This window comes from Schistocerca nitens, chromosome 4, assembly GCF_023898315.1.
Source record: "Schistocerca nitens isolate TAMUIC-IGC-003100 chromosome 4, iqSchNite1.1, whole genome shotgun sequence".
Classification (NCBI taxonomy): Eukaryota; Metazoa; Arthropoda; class Insecta; order Orthoptera; family Acrididae; genus Schistocerca; species Schistocerca nitens.
The window spans coordinates 149528305-149544660 of record NC_064617.1 but is presented as its reverse complement, the minus strand read 5'-3'; the positions used below and the strand labels follow the sequence as shown (position 1 = coordinate 149544660).

The 16356-nt window shown below is 39.3% G+C and overlaps 1 protein-coding gene across 4 annotated transcripts in view; it reads right to left on the bottom strand.

Annotated features, from left to right (window-relative positions):
• Positions 1-457: 457 nt before the first annotated feature.
• The window catches only part of LOC126251536 (equilibrative nucleoside transporter 1), a 178479-nt gene continuing 162580 nt past the window's right edge, over positions 458-16356 (bottom strand). For all 4 annotated transcript variants that reach the window (XM_049952042.1, XM_049952044.1, XM_049952041.1 and 1 more), the window contains 2 exons: positions 14211-14413; positions 458-3348 (listed from right to left, as the gene is read on the bottom strand). In XM_049952042.1, coding sequence (XP_049807999.1) covers positions 3216-3348; positions 14211-14413 — 336 coding nt within the window. In that variant the 3' untranslated portion in view covers positions 458-3215. The remainder of the gene's footprint in view (positions 3349-14210; positions 14414-16356) is intronic.

Here is a 16356-nt window from a genome sequence, read left to right as displayed (position 1 = left end):
GATTCCTACAAAAGGAACATCTTTACATGACATCACATGTTTTTCATATGTCTATGGTAGCAGGCACTAAAAGTTTCAGAGAGAGAATTAAATATTTCCTCAATTTGGTCCCATTATGCTCTGGGTCAAATGCAAATGATTTTTATAAAATAAATGCATTAAAGGAGTGTAAGTAAATTTTATAGATAAGCAAACAATTTCATATTTCTGAAACACACTTTGATAATTTTTAATTTAACAGTGGATGATTTTATACTTGGATAAAATCTTATTACAGAAATGAACATGCATACAAATGTGATAGGTATGTACAAAAATGAATAATCATTGACATTGCTTGGTCATTAAGTTGGTAATAAGGCAAGCAGGAATGATTATGAACATTTATTACACTATATTACACAATAGGGAGGATTGTAGAAACACAACTAGTATAAAAAATAAATCAGATACAATATTTCAAATCCATAACAAGACAGATTTATTTGTAAAATTCACCAAACCTGTCAACAGGTATCTGTACTATAAGTTTCTACCCCATTACTATGTTATACAAAACACTCAGTTCTTTGAAACATGTTTCCACAATGTCATAAAAAAGAACTACTCTTACTGTGATCTGTAGCACTGCCCTACAGCTTGTAGATATAACAATACTAAGCTGACCTCTCTATAAAACCTACTTAAAGTATTTGAGCACCAATAAATTCACTTACTATACAGTTTTAAAATGTTCTTTGGTCCAGTCAATACATAGCTAGCCATGATTAGATATGTAAAATATAACACAGAAATTAAAGAGTATTTGAACATGATCTTCACTGTTAAAAAGAGTATCACTACAAAAAGAACAAATGGAAGTAGAAAATTCAATGTGAAGAAAATTCTGCAACCAACAGAAACCCAGTAAGCAAGACTGTGAAAACTTCAAACATTTTCATGTTTTGGCCCATATCCACCTCAGTTTTATTGCAGATAAGGCATCTGATGTAGCATCTTAGGACGGAAAACATGGAAGACAGCTTACTGGGTATTTGTCATGTTTGCAAAATAAAATTGTTTACAATGATAATACAGTGCTTTTAGTTACATAAAATATTATTTCTTATCAAAACTGCAACATTGAAGAAACTTTGATTTTATTGATGCTCATAGGATTAATAACCATTAAATGCTGCGTACCCTTCTTAGCTTAGGTACAAAAATATACCCCACTTTTCAGTTTACATCTCACTTATGTCATGCTGAAAATGCTTGTTCACAACTTAAACAAATTTCCTGAATCAGGCAATTTTTTATCTGAAATAACACTTTACGCCACTGGCAAAATGGAACCGGATGCAGGACAATAAGTTTTTCAAGAAATGTAATGCAGCTATGCCCCCACACATAAAAAAGGTCTTTGCACTGAATTGGATTGGATTGCATTGCTTTGCTTTGCGACATATTAGGTCAGGTACTCCAATACCAGTCAACAATATGATGCAGCTGATACAGAATGGTGATTTTAATAAGAAATGTGAAAGGCAAACTTGTTGAAAACTATATTTCAGTTAGAATAAAAGGTAAGCCAAATGTGGCAATGTGGGCAAAATGTATTCCAAGGGTAAGCAAAGAGATAATCTGCAATCAGTTTTGTGTTTAATATAAACGGTGGTAGATAGGTCTCTGATGCCCACAAAACCTGATGTGGGGTACACATGATAATGAAAACCAGCTTGAGGCAGGAAAATTACTTATCTCAAGAAGTACTGAAAAAATAAAGGCTTCCAACTGTCAGATGCATATTAAGTTTTAAATAATTGTAGAATTAAGATGCATCTGGCAGAACAGAATGAAAGGCAGGAAATATTTAGAGGTGCACTGATGTAATGACTTACAAAGAATCCTATCTGTGGCTCTTCAGTGGCCAACAAAAAAATCTGCCACAGTGGAACTGGATTGAGTATTGAACACAAAGATGAAAACCAGCCATACTTGCGAATCATCATCATCAAGCAAGCTACACCACATATATGGTCTGCTACTGTTTGACAGCATCAGCTGACATTTGCTATACCCAACAATATACATCCCATACATTTCACATATTTCGAAAATTTGACATAAACGTTTCTATAAAACAAAGAAATTTGCCATTTTTATGAGAAATCTGTTGATCATCATTCAGGAGTATATGATGGTATGGAAGTAATTCACATAAGTGCTATGAAGGTTTCAAAGTTTTGAAGACTAACATATTTCTGTTTTATGGATTCTCCTCAATCAACTGTTACTGATAGCATTTTAGATCAAGTATGCCAATAATATTCCACCAGTTGACTGTAATCTTAACACAGGATAAATAACTCAACAGATCTACTGCAATGAAACGGATCTTGATATCCTATCATATCGTTTTCTGAAATCGTGTAGGCTTGGAATCTCTGAAGATTTAAGTTTTCACATTGCAGATTTCCTATATTTCACAACAATAATGTTTTGCTGCATCTTTATGTTATAACTGTGTTTATATTTTACTATGATACATGCCTGATAATGTTTGGCATTGTATGTCTAAATATTCTTGTGATATACCCAATGTACAAAGTGAAGTTCTTAATATTGCTTTAGTTTTCTTTATGTTGCAGTTTCAATAAAAAGATATCTAAACCACAATATGATAAAGATTTATATATTTTGTTATGGCTGAAAGAGAAAATGAAAGTAAGACACAGAGATAGAGATAGATATGAATCGAAAGCGTATCAGAGAGAGCATTGTACTTCATGAAAAAATATAAAAATGTGAACAACATACTGAAGATTATATACAAAGTATGATTGTTTTTCTCTTTGTATGTTGAACTTTGGTAAATTTGTTAAACAACAAATCATAATTGACAATAAATCTAATCCCAAATTATTAACTAGAAAATGCACAAAAAGACAATATTTTTAAGTCCAATGTGTCTAATCAGACTGAACACAATTTGAAAGTCAGTGCTGCAGTGTCACAGTGGACTAAAAACTGTCTTGAAACACTTTCTTTTAATATTAAGATCATACCCTGATTGGTTGGATATACAAAATTGGATAAAATTAACAAAAATTTATAAAATCAAAATAAGCACATCACAGAAAATCACACAGTAAAACAGACATTAGTTTGACTTTTATTTCAAAATAATAATGTCTCACAATTTAAATTCCTGGCAGTATTAAAGTAATAAATATTCATAAGTTCCAAGGAACTCCAACAACGAACTCTGGTAAGGCAAGTGTAAAAATGATACCAGAGAAAATTCCAGTTATCAGCACAGCTGCACCAAACATACCAGCTGTTGACGCATACTGTGGCTCCACACACCTGCAAACAAAAGAATTACTGTTCTCGTCATGTCAAATAAAGTTAACCTCAACTATACAAAGTACATACGTGGCAATGATGGTAAAATGTGCTGAAACAAGGCAGCTCGTAAGTAGCCTTTATCAGCCCTCATCACTTTCTTTTTGCTGGGAAATTACAAAAGAATAAGAAACACAGATAACTTGGTCACGCTGTCCAACACAATGTTCCAGAATGGATCACTGGTCTCTCCAGGCAAACACTGTTCTTGGTCAGGTTTTGAATTTTACTAGACTGATTTCCTAATCAAAATATATTCAAACTATATTACATTTAAATGAGTCAGCAATTTGGAAAAAGAGTGGAGTGCAGTTTATGCAAACCTTGAAGGCAACTTTGCAGCTGTTACTGCAAGGATTACAGACAGTAAAGTAAAGTAGAATATGACTGAACATGAATAGTCCACTGATATTAAGTCTTTCCTATGGAATTCCTCAACAAAAGAAAAAAATATAAAAAATCTTACATCTTTGGTAAAGCAATCAATTATATATATTTAACTCTTTCACTGTTCCTAATGTTAACTACTTTTGATCACATGTTACTCCTTAGCACAACAGAGATAAACTCTTAGTTACTATCTGCTGTCACAGTAGTGAAATGTGATATGCTACCCACACATTTGTGCAACATTTGAGAATATTATTCATTCCCCACCCACTTTTTATAAGGGGAAAGGCATGGGCAGGTTTTGTGGATTAGATTTAGCTTATGCTTTTCAGTTTCCTGCTTTTCCGCTCCCAAAACCTTTTCAGACTTCTAACATCCCTCTTCAGGTCAGTAACAGTCCTCAGCTGTTTCTTGGGTTTTTTGAACTCTTTTTTTCGTATCTATTTATTACTCTTCTGTGTGCATTTGTCTGTCATGTCTTCTCTATGGTGAGACCTGGTTCTTCTAAGACTTTTGTAACTTCTTACATCCATGTTGTAGAGCTTTTGCACTTCCAGATTATTCTGGGCAATCTGCCATCACTCATTCACAGATATGCCCGGCAATTTTCAGCCATTTTTCCTTCATTATAACAGTCAATTCTTTGGTATGTGTGTGCAGAACATGACTTCTCCTTTTCTTCCAAATGTCACATTCCTTTCCAGAGCCCTGTATACACTCCTGGAAATGGAAAAAAGAACACATTGACACCGGTGTGTCAGACCCACCATACTTGCTCCGGACACTGCGAGAGGGCTGTACAAGCAATGATCACACGCACGGCACAGCGGACACACCAGGAACCACGGTGTTGGCCGTCGAATGGCGCTAGCTGCGCAGCATTTGTACACCGCCGCCGTCAGTGTCAGCCAGTTTGCCGTGGCATACGGAGCTCCATCACAGTCTTTAACACTGGTAGCATGCCGCGACAGCGTGGACGTGAACCGTATGTGCAGTTGACGGACTTTGAGCGAGGGCGTATAGTGGGTATGCGGGAGGCCGGGTGGACGTACCGCCGAATTGCTCAACACGTGGGGCGTGAGGTCTCCACAGTACATCGATGTTGTCGCCAGTGGTCGGCGGAAGGTGCACGTGCCCGTCGACCTGGGACCGGACCGCAGCGACGCACGGATGCACGCCAAGACTGTAGGATCCTACGCAGTGCCGTAGGGGACCGCACCGCCACTTCCCAGCAAATTAGGGACACTGTTGCTCCTGGGGTATCGGCGAGGACCATTCGCAACCGTCTCCATGAAGCTGGGCTACGGTCCCGCACACCGTTAGGCCGTCTTCTGCTCACGCCCCAACATCGTGCAGCCCGCCTCCAGTGGTGTCGCGACAGGCGTGAATGGAGGGACGAATGGAGACGTGTCGTCTTCAGCGATGAGAGTCGCTTCTGCCTTGGTGCCAATGATGGTCGTATGCGTGTTTGGCGCTGTGCAGGTGAGCGCCACAATCAGGACTGCATACGACCGAGGCACACAGGGCCAACACCCGGCATCATGGTGTGGGGAGCGATCTCCTACACTGGCCGTACACCACTGGTGATCGTCGAGGGGACACTGAATAGTGCACGGTACATCCAAACCGTCATCGAACCCATCGTTCTACCATTCCTTGACCGGCAAGGGAACTTGCTGTTCCAACAGGACAATGCACGTCCGCATGTATCCCGTGCCACCCACCGTGCTCTAGAAGGTGTAAGTCAACTACCCTGGCCAGCAAGATCTCCGGATCTGTCCCCCATTGAGCATGTTTGGGACTGGATGAAGCGTCGTCTCACGCGGTCTGCACGTCCAGCACGAACGCTGGTCCAACTGAGGCGCCAGGTGGAAATGGCATGGCAAGCCGTTCCACAGGACTACATCCAGCATCTCTACGATCGTCTCCATGGGAGAATAGCAGCCTGCATTGCTGCGAAAGGTGGATATACACTGTACTAGTGCCGACATTGTGCATGCTCTGTTGCCTGTGTCTATGTGCCTGTGGTTCTGTCAGTGTGATCATGTGATGTATCTGACCCCAGGAATGTGTCAATAAAGTTTCCCCTTCCTGGGACAATGAATTCACGGTGTTCTTATTTCAATTTCCAGGAGTGTATTTCTTAGTATTTTCCACTTTGTTTTTCATGTCTCCTCAGTTTTTATTTTACCATTGTGCGTTAAATATCTGTATGCATCGCACTGTTCCCTCCACTTTTGGATAATATTTTTCTACCACCCTCTCTTGCTCCTGTCTTTATCTCAAAAGCCTCTGAAACTTCTCTCTGGAATCATATTTTAGTTTAGTCTTAAGTGTTTTTAAATCTCTCTTTGGTTAGTTTTCTGGTCTTGTGGCCTTTAAGAACTTTCTCTCGGAACCATACAATTTATCAACCCTTTCAATGGTTAAGACTTTGTACACGAGCGTAGAACTTCCCGGCACTTTAGAAGATGATCCCCCCCCCCCCCCCCCCCATCTTTGATGTGCAGCAGCATGTATGCTGCAAATATTTGTATTACAAAAGTATATATTTGAATTCCACCAAACAGAGCATGTTAGTTTCCGAAGCACTAAAATCGAGATTGCGATGCGCTTTAGTAAGCCAATCATAGCTGATGTCACGTGATCTCGCCAGCTGCTGACAGCAGATATTCAGAGGATAGGACATGTGACGTAGTCCGCCAATAGCAACCAACATCACTGTTCAGTAGCGCGAACACACAAACGGGAAAAGTTGATGGTTTAAATTAATATGCATAGTGTAGCTACAAGAAAAGCTAAGCTTTCACGTACAATATTGGTCTTTTTTGCATGTGTTACACTTTAATATACATCACATGAATGTACCAGCAAAATTTTAAATAATACATAAACATCTGGGCTTGAAATTCTTCTAAGCTGTTGGCCCTCAGTGTGTTAAGCTTTAAACGAGAACCAATCACTCTGTGATTCAAGAAATTCAAAGCACATTCGCACATGTAACATAATTCTTGTTGCGTAAAATGAAATTTACTTTGAAAGTAACACTTTTCAACCACCATTCGCAATATTTTCCCGCGACCTGTTAGAATTCGTTTCAGCAGTTGTCATTACTGCGCATGAGCAGCTACGATGATGTAGGAAGCCCATATGTTCGTACCTGTATAGCATTAAGAGATCTTACATTATGTCGTAAAACCAAACAGAACATCAGAGGGTACTCCAAGAGCATCAGAATTTTGCAAACCAAACTAAAATCCATAATTCGGGTGAAAGTGGATATTCGTATGTCCACATTCACAAAGAAGTAGGACCCAACCTGCTATTAAGCTTTTCACCGTGGTTTTTGGGCTGCAGTACTGTATTATCTCATGTTTGGTTCTTTATTATGGAATAACGTCATATGTACCAGGAAATAAAAATGGGCACTTGTATTTCAGCAAACAGTTGACACTAGCCAATACTGTGAAGTGGCACACTTCGTTTCAAATAAATTGACTGCCTTTGCAGAAAAGATTAATAAAAGCAAAATTTCTTTAGCAAATCAACAAAAATAACTTCAGTGTTCTGCAAGGCAATTAATGATTGACTGTTAGAAACCTGGAAATAAAATAAATCTAGGAAACTAAAACTAATAACATATTTTAGCCTTCCATAAGTATGTGAACATATTTTAATTCACTTGCTAGCTCTCGTCCACAGAAATTCGTTTTGTTTTCACTTGACATGAGAGTTGTAAACAATGAAGAAAAATCAAAATCACTAAACCTAAACATGGATCACATGGAGACTTCCATCCTCTCCACTGCAACTTAGACTCCTCTGCGCATGGGTGAATCTGGCTGCTTTTGCTCGCCAGAAGAATTTTTCTGGCTAGTGTCTGACTGCTGGTTGCTATTTCTGCATGCTCATTTTTGCTATTGCTGATACAGCTAACAGCCATACTTCCAGTAGCCATACGCGGGAGCAGGTTCTGCTCATACATGACTCAACTGTGCATGCACATGAGCCCGTTGGCAACTGCTCAAGTGACATCACGATCATCAGAAGCAGTTTGTTGTTATGAAGTAGTGCATAGTCTTCGTCCTAAAGCCTTTGACACATTTTGATGTGAGCAGATGCTTGTTTGTGCACTGTGTTTTGTTGTTGGAAATGGTGCATTTCCTTTGCAACTTGAGTTTATTTTTGTTTTCTTTCCCTCGTTTATGTTTTATTGCTGCAGTATTATTCTACAGAAGTGGGCTAAAGTAAAATTCTTTGTTAGAATATCAGTTCTTACCAGTCAACATTACAAAAATTTATCTGACAACTAAAACAATGAAAAAGTCCCAGAATTCTAAAAAAATTCCTGGGTTTGTCCCGGTTTCCCGCTGGATGAAAAAATTCCTGAGTTTTTCCCGGATTTCCTGGTTGTCCTGCGGCATATACACAGCGAAATAAAAAATATGTTAGAAAAGAAAGTACAGAGACGAGAAGATCCTTACTATCCTCAAAGGGGATGACCTTGGTATTTCTTCTGATTGTAAAGTTAATTGAATGTTAGATGACCCACCCCCCAGCTTAAACGATTGTTGAGAGGACCGGAAGTGAAGCTGTAGTTGTGAAGTGTACAAGTATGATTAATGCTGCACCATCAAAAACTTCATGCAAACTGCAAATATTACTTACACACAGTTACAAACAGCTAATGGAGGATATCCCCTATCTAGGGCGTAAGTACTAATATCGCAGAAACCCTCTTCAGTAGGCTAAGAAGGGAAGGTAAATCTTTTGCAGGTAGACCTCCAATGTCTACAATGAATGACAATGTGGAAAGAGTGAAGTGTCTTGTGGGGTCAGATCACGGATTGATAGCACGAATGATCAGTATTAACTTAATTTTGAATGTGTTAAGATACCATGAATTATTAATAAAAGATTTGTACTAGGAAAATTGTGAAAAAAAAATGTTCCAAAGAGCTGCAAAACTGAACAGAAGAGCAATCAGAAGGACAAATGTATTGATCATCTCGGCAGGCATCAAATGGAATCAAAATTTTCCAGTCACATTATCATAAGTAACCAATGATGGACCTCCAAATACGATCCCTAGACAAAATGCTGAAGTCAGGAGTGGCACACTGCAAACTATCCACATTCCAAGAACTTGAAAATGACCAAATTCAAAATCAAATGAATGCTTGTTTGCTTTTTTATAGCTGGTGGACCATGCACAAAGTACTTGTACCTCCAGAACAAACAGGCAATCACACTTTTTATCAGAAAGTCTTATAAAAACTCAGCAGAAGTACAACACACAAGTTACCAGGCATTACATGCACTTGGATGCTGCTCCATAACAATGCACACTGTTATATGGCAATCTCCATCAATGGATTTTTGCCAAGGAACTGCATTCCTATGCTTCTTCTGCTACAACCCCCCCCCCCCTTCCTCACCCACCTGCTTGGCTCTTACTTACCAGACCTCAGTCTTCCCTTGGCTCAAAAACCACTAGAAATGGCTTACTGTTATAATGAACAAAGAAGAGCAGACACACATACAAAAGTTACAAGTGCAAATTCTACATAAATATTTAGTCCATTTTAATTCTGTTAAATCACTTATGCCCCATGCCTCCAAATGCAGGAATGGAGTAGCACTGCCAGTGCAGGAATGGAGCAGTACTGCCACTGCAGCGATGTAGAATTATCAAAACTGCCATTTTACTTGCAAAAAGAAAATTTGCATTTGCAACTGTCTATGCAAAAACAAAGTTGCCCTTCCACTTGCTAGAAAATTTCATCTCATAACAAATATAAACAATTACTGGCTTTCCTTTGTCTTGTTTGAATGTACAAAGCGAGGGTGATATATACATGCAAAGCTGGGGCCTGCTGTGAATGAGTACAGATATAAGGTTTCATTTACTTCAGCCAAACACAAAGATGGCACACATTCTCACACACATCTGACTCTCAGACATCAGTTTTGTATTAGACAAAAACTCAAATAAGATGACATCCATTTAACCTGATCAAGAGGCAGTGCACCACTTGCCAGAATGTATCAGTGAGTTAACTGAGACACAGAGTAGAAGTCAGTACTGAGCATAGTATGAGACTCACTCACAATATGTTGGTCAATAAACTGTATTGTCCTTGTTGGAGAAAACACAACTGGGAATTAACTAGGAAAATCTTCAGAATCTCTGGACCAAGAACCACAACAGGAAAGGGAGTAGAATAAACAATGAAAATGTGGCAATGGGTAAGATTTGAAAATCTGAGTAATTATGTGTGGAACAGACGGCAGCCTGTCAAAAGGTAGATGGAAAGAGTACACAGACTAACATACATCATGCAAAACTGACAGCACGAAAGAGATAGGTTACTGAAAGCAGATGGTTGAGACATCCCTGAAGGCAAAAAGAAAAGCAGCAGAGTGTACCACATCAGTGGTAAAATCACTTTCATCACCTGCCAGATAGCCATATCAGACAAGTATATCAGATGACTAGCAATCATTGTTAATGTTTCTTATATTGGCATGGTAATAACTAAACTTCCACCAAGGACAAATGTAAACAGACAATCTACACTGTTAGCAAACAGTACTCTACAGCAGCAATGTTCCACAGCACAAAAGGCACCACTTCACAATCCATTTAAGTACTCAGATAATCGGATTCTTTCTCCCAGCAACAAATTGGCACAATTTAAACATATCCTTCACCAGGGATTTGGCAACATATCATCGTGCCCCAGAAATGAGAAACATTTTACCTCCAAAACTGGTATTCTGCTATCCACACAGCCTATGAAATAACCTGATCTAATCCAAATCCCTTGCCACATGGATCGTATCTCCATGAAAGAGCCAGATGCAAGCCCTGTCCTATGTACCCACCCCACACATCGCGTTCCAGTTACATCACAAGCATATCCTATCCTGTCAGACACAGGAACACTTGTGAAAGCAATTATATAACAACTTTCTATGTGGGTAAGAACCCTAATCAACTGTCTGCATGAATGAATAGCCACTGTCAAACTGTATCAGATCCTGTGGCAGAATACTGCTCGACTTCAATGACTGTTTCCCAACTTGTGCCACCATCTGATTCTCCCCTCTCCCTGCCAATACCAGCTTCTCTTCTTTGAAGAAAGGAATTTTCAATACATCCTTCGATCTCCTCTCCTCCCTTCCTCTATCTTCCCTTACTGTGCATAATTCCACACTGTGTGCAACTCACAATTCTGCCAGAGAGGTCTCACTGGTGGCATATTCTCATCCTGGGTGTCTGCTGCCTCTTCCCTCTAGCTGTATGCTACCCTTCCCTATGACTTTCAGTCCCATTTCAGCCTTCTTTCTCCCCCCCCCCCCCCCCCAACCTCATCCAATACAATACATTACACGGGTTGATCTGCAGTGCCAGTGCAAAGTAGTCAGTTGGGACAATGTAGCTGCACAGGTATACATATGTCTACTCTAAAGCTATGACGGAGAATTTGTCCAAAAGCTAGCAACATTCAGTTTCATTTATCTTCCTACAGATGACTCAATGCTTCAACTATTCAGTATGTTATCACCTTCACTCCCTAAATGATTTATATTGCACCAATGACTTTCCATTATCATTTAAATTAATAACAAATAAATACATGCAGTTGTCGGTAACATGAAAAAATATCTTCTCTGAGAAAGTATACTAAAAAAAAATATATCACTGTAAAAACCAGTCATTCTCACTCACTCAGAAAAAGGGTTTTAGTCTTCTGCCTTTTTAAAAAAACTGCCACACATCTGACCTTTTTTTTGACAGCTTTACATATAATTTATTTTCCACTCACTTTCTTTTGTCAAATGACCATCTCCAAATAAGAGAGATAGTGCTGTTGTTAAGGCAATGGGCTAACATTCACCCAATTTGGCCACTAGTTTATCCAAGAACCTGCTTAACGCAAATGTTGGGACATTTCTTCTAAAAAGGGCTCTTCCAACTTCCTTCCTTATCCTTCCCAAATGCAAGTTTGAGCTTCACATCTAATGACATCATTTCCAATAGGACATTAAAACTCTAAATCTTCTCCTCCTTCCTTCTCTCATCCCCATCTACAATAGTACAGGAAATATACGCCTGGAGTGCACTAATAGAAAACACTGCACCTGCTGGCCAGCTAAAATTTGATATAATGACTAGTTCCTCAGACTGGTCTCCATTTTCCTCATTGCATCCTACAGTAATACTGAAGATAGTACATTAGGCAGAAAATACAGCTAAATCATGTTAACTATACCCACTAACTAGCTCTACAAAGGTATATGGGGTATGTCTATTGTCTTAAGAGAGTTAGCTTTATCAGCCACAGTTTGTTATCCAATGTTTTCAACAACTCTTTGTCTTATACATGCGTAGCAGACTAAAATAATGGCACTACAGCCAACAAAGAGACAACACACTGAGTAACCTAATCATTCCTTTGGGTATGGTGCCCGTTGATTTATTAGCTCAAATTTCCAACACCCAGCAGAATTCCACATACTTCCTATGCTTTTGAAGTGGAAAATGAGCATTCTAGAAACGCTGGTTACAAGTGCTGGAGGGTTTGCGCAGCATTCAGAGAACCCAAATAAATGAGGAATTTCAAAATCTGGTTGTACGCCATCTACTTTATAGCCCTGATAATCACAGAATTTTCTGAACAGACCAAATACATAGGGGAGAGAGACCATGGGAACGCAGCTGAGGAAAATGACACAGCAGCTGAGCTTATCCCCTGCTTGGTTCCTACAGTAAATACTACTGTAAGATCCTCTGAGGCCTTCAGACCAAGTAAGTGCCCTCAAGGTATACTACATCCAGGGTTTTTAAATAGGATGGGTCAGCTGACTGATAAACTGTGCAACCAAAATCTGAACATTAATGAACAAAGCTTTTGTAAAATTAAAGCAAGCTGAACATTTGTGTGTGAGACATATGTACTGTGACAAAGGAATGATAAACTGTTGAGCACTTCCCTTCTTACCTTGGACCTTTCACTGCTCTTTTCTGTCAAAAATAAAACCACAGTACAATGGCATCAGAAGGCATCAAATGTGATTCTAAGAGACAAATACAGACAGACCTGACCTCTACTAAGACCTCTGTTTGCCCTGTACAATTTCTGATGCCATCCAGATTCCACAGTAACATCTTAATCATCAACTGGTGACAAAACTGCAAGGACGGACTGGACAGAAACTCAAACTTATACCTTGTCTTTCAGGAGGAATACATTACTGATCAAATTATCCAGACAAAACTAATAAACTGGCCTCACGGACTCAGTTCTGCCATTGCTAATCTCCTGCTTTCCAAATTTAACATACAACCTCCTGTATACCTTTTGGAATACCACTCCTGGTGAAATGGATATTGCAGAGAAATGGCTTAGCCACAGCTGGGTGATTTTTTTTTCCAAAATGAAATGTTCACTCTTTGATGGCATGTTCACCAGTTTGATACATCCTGATGGATCTAAACTTTATACTGGACCAGCACCTGAACCGAGATACGTACGAGCTGAATGGATGCTGTGACGATGGCTCATGTCTGAATAGCTTAGTCATTATGAGCACTGCCCATGAAAAAATGGGTGCTAATTTTGAAACCTGTCCAATTTTGGACTGTCAAAACTACCCTCTAATTATGAAAGTGTGTACCAAAAAGAAACAAATATACATGGCAGATAGTCCTGAGTTCTTGAGCACAACTAAATTGTTAAAACAATACAACATTCTTTGGATAATGTCATCATAATCAGTATATAGAAAGGTAACTGTTCTCAAAACTTTCTGTTCCGCATTTTTCATTTATGCTATATAGCTGCTCTTTATCTGCTTTCAGATTCTAGTAGTTATTTGGATATTTATGAAACAGTTAATATCTATGATTCATTAGAATGGATAATTATTTAAGGAGAATTATTATTTTCTACAACATAAGTAGGTTTTTTTTCAATACTAAGATGTTCAGATAATTCATAGACTTTGCTGTTTACCTATTTGCTCCATTATTCTTCTTGGACCCGTACATCAGAAGACAGAACACAATACATTTTAAGTCTATGTGGTGAAAATATTTTTCCAGTGAATATCAATTCACCATAAAGAACAGGGAAAATTTATTTCCAAACTATCTGTTATATAGTTCCACCTTTGCTAAGTTCCTATTGGCCTTGTTAGCATGTTTTAGTTCAGTGCAAATGGTAATTTTATCTTTCTTCAGAACTTACTCTTTGGTTATTTTGTTTTCTGTCTTTTAACAATTTGACACTCACATGAAATAAAATGAACTTCATTATGTCATTAGCCCTTAAGCCCTTAATGTGAAACCCTCGTAAGTATTAAAATGACCATAACATCTAAAAAGCGTACTTGGGTTAAGTTGCAAAAGTGGTTCATATAATTACCTTGGGCAGTACATCATAGCAAGTGCACTGAGATGCCCACTGGAAATACCAAGCAGCATGCTTGCTACCCAATACACCCAATCATTATGGATGAATACTGGAAACTGGCGAATTCTATTCTGAGGTTCGTACTTGCACACCATAAAGAATGGAATAAATAAAACTCTCAGTACCACAGGAAAAATTAAATGCTTAGGCTTGGGCTGAAACAAAAATTGAAAACATTGTTACCAATGATGTAGGACTACCAATTAAAAAGTAATCACAACAGACTCAGAAGTGAACAGTAATGTGACAAGTAATGTAACAACAACAACAGTAAATGATTGCAACTGTGGCGACACAGTAACATGACACAGCACAGTATGGTCCAATTAGTAAAGCAGAAAGCTTTCAAAAAAAATAAAAAATGATCGAATGGAATTATGATGAATGAAGGACAATGTAATAGTTTTTATACATATATTTAATCAAAAACTTTCTCAAGTATAGTAATGTGTGAAGTGCTTTGCATTAAAAAAAAAATTTGGTGCACTAGTGAAGTAGAAAACTTAAAATAAGGAAATATATAAATAAATATTAGGAAGTGGAATTATGGTGAATGAAGGACCATATAACATCACTTATACCTGTACTTAATAAAAACTTTTTAAAATATCAATATAATAGAGGGAAACATTCCACATAGGAAAAATATATCTAAAAACAAAGAAGCTGTAACTTACCAAACGAAAGCGTTGGTACGTTGATAGAGACAATATAAACAATAAAAGACACACAAACACACACACAAATTTCAAGCTTTCGCAACCCAAGATTGCTTCATCAGGAAAGAGGAAAAGAAAGGGAAAGACGAAGGAATGTGGGTTTTAAGGGAGAGGGTAATGAGTCATTCCAATCCAGGGAGTGGAAAGACTTACCTTAGGGGGAAAAAAGGACAGGTATACAATCGCTCGCACGCGCGCGCCCACACACACACACACCAGGTATACACTCGCGCGCGCCCACACACACACACACACACACACACACACACACACACACACACACATCCATCCGCATATATACACACACAGGCAGACATATGTAAATGCAAAGAGGTTGGGCAGAGATGTCAGTCGAGGCGGAAGTACAGAGGCAAAGATGTTGTTGAATGACAGGTGAGGTACGAGTGCCGGCAACTTGAAATTAGCGGAGGTTGAGGCCTGGTGGGTAACGGGTAGAGAGAATATACTGAAGGGCAAGTTCCCATCTCCGGAGTTCTGATAGGTTGGTGTCAGTGGGAAGTATCCAGATAACCCGGACGGTGTAGCACTGTGCCAAGATGTGCTGGCTGTGCACCAAGGCATGTGCCACAGGGTTATCCTCATTACCAACAAACACTGTCTGCCTGTGTCCGTTCATGTGAATGGACAGTTTGTTGCTGGTCATTCCCACATAGAACGCTTCACAGTGAAGGCATATCAGTTGGTAAATCACGTGGGTGCTTTCACACATGGCTCTGCCTTTGATCGTGTACACCTTCCAGGTTACAGGACTGGAGTAGGTGGTGGTTGGAGGGTGCATGGGACAGGTCTTACACCAGGGGCGGTCACAAGGGTAGGAGCCAGAGGGTACGGAAGGTGGTTTGAGGATTTCATAGGGATGAACCAAGAGGTTACGAAGGTTAGGTGGACGGCAGAAAGACACTCTTGGTGGAGTAGGGAGGATTTCATGAAGAATGGATCTCATTTCAGGGCAGGATTTGAGGAAGTCATATCCCTGCTGGAGAGCCACATTCAGAGTCTGATCCAGTCCCGGAAAGTATCCTGTCACAAGTGGGGCACTTTTGGGGTTCTTCTGTGGGAGGTTCTGGGTTTGAGGGTATGAGGAAGTGGCTCTAGCTATTTGCTTCTGTATCAGGTCGGGAGGGTAGTTGTGGGATGCGAAAGCTGTTTTTAGGTTATTGGTGTAATGGTTCAGGGATTCAGGACTGGAGCAGATTTGTTTGCCATGAAGACCTAAGCTGTAGGGAACTTTCGTAACCTGCTTCACTGGTAGAGGTGCTGCCATTAGAACTGCAATCACGGGCACCGATTCTCTTCTGCTGATCAAGTGTCTGCCGATCGTCACAGAAGTATCCTTCTGGCAGCTGTTATAAAGCACT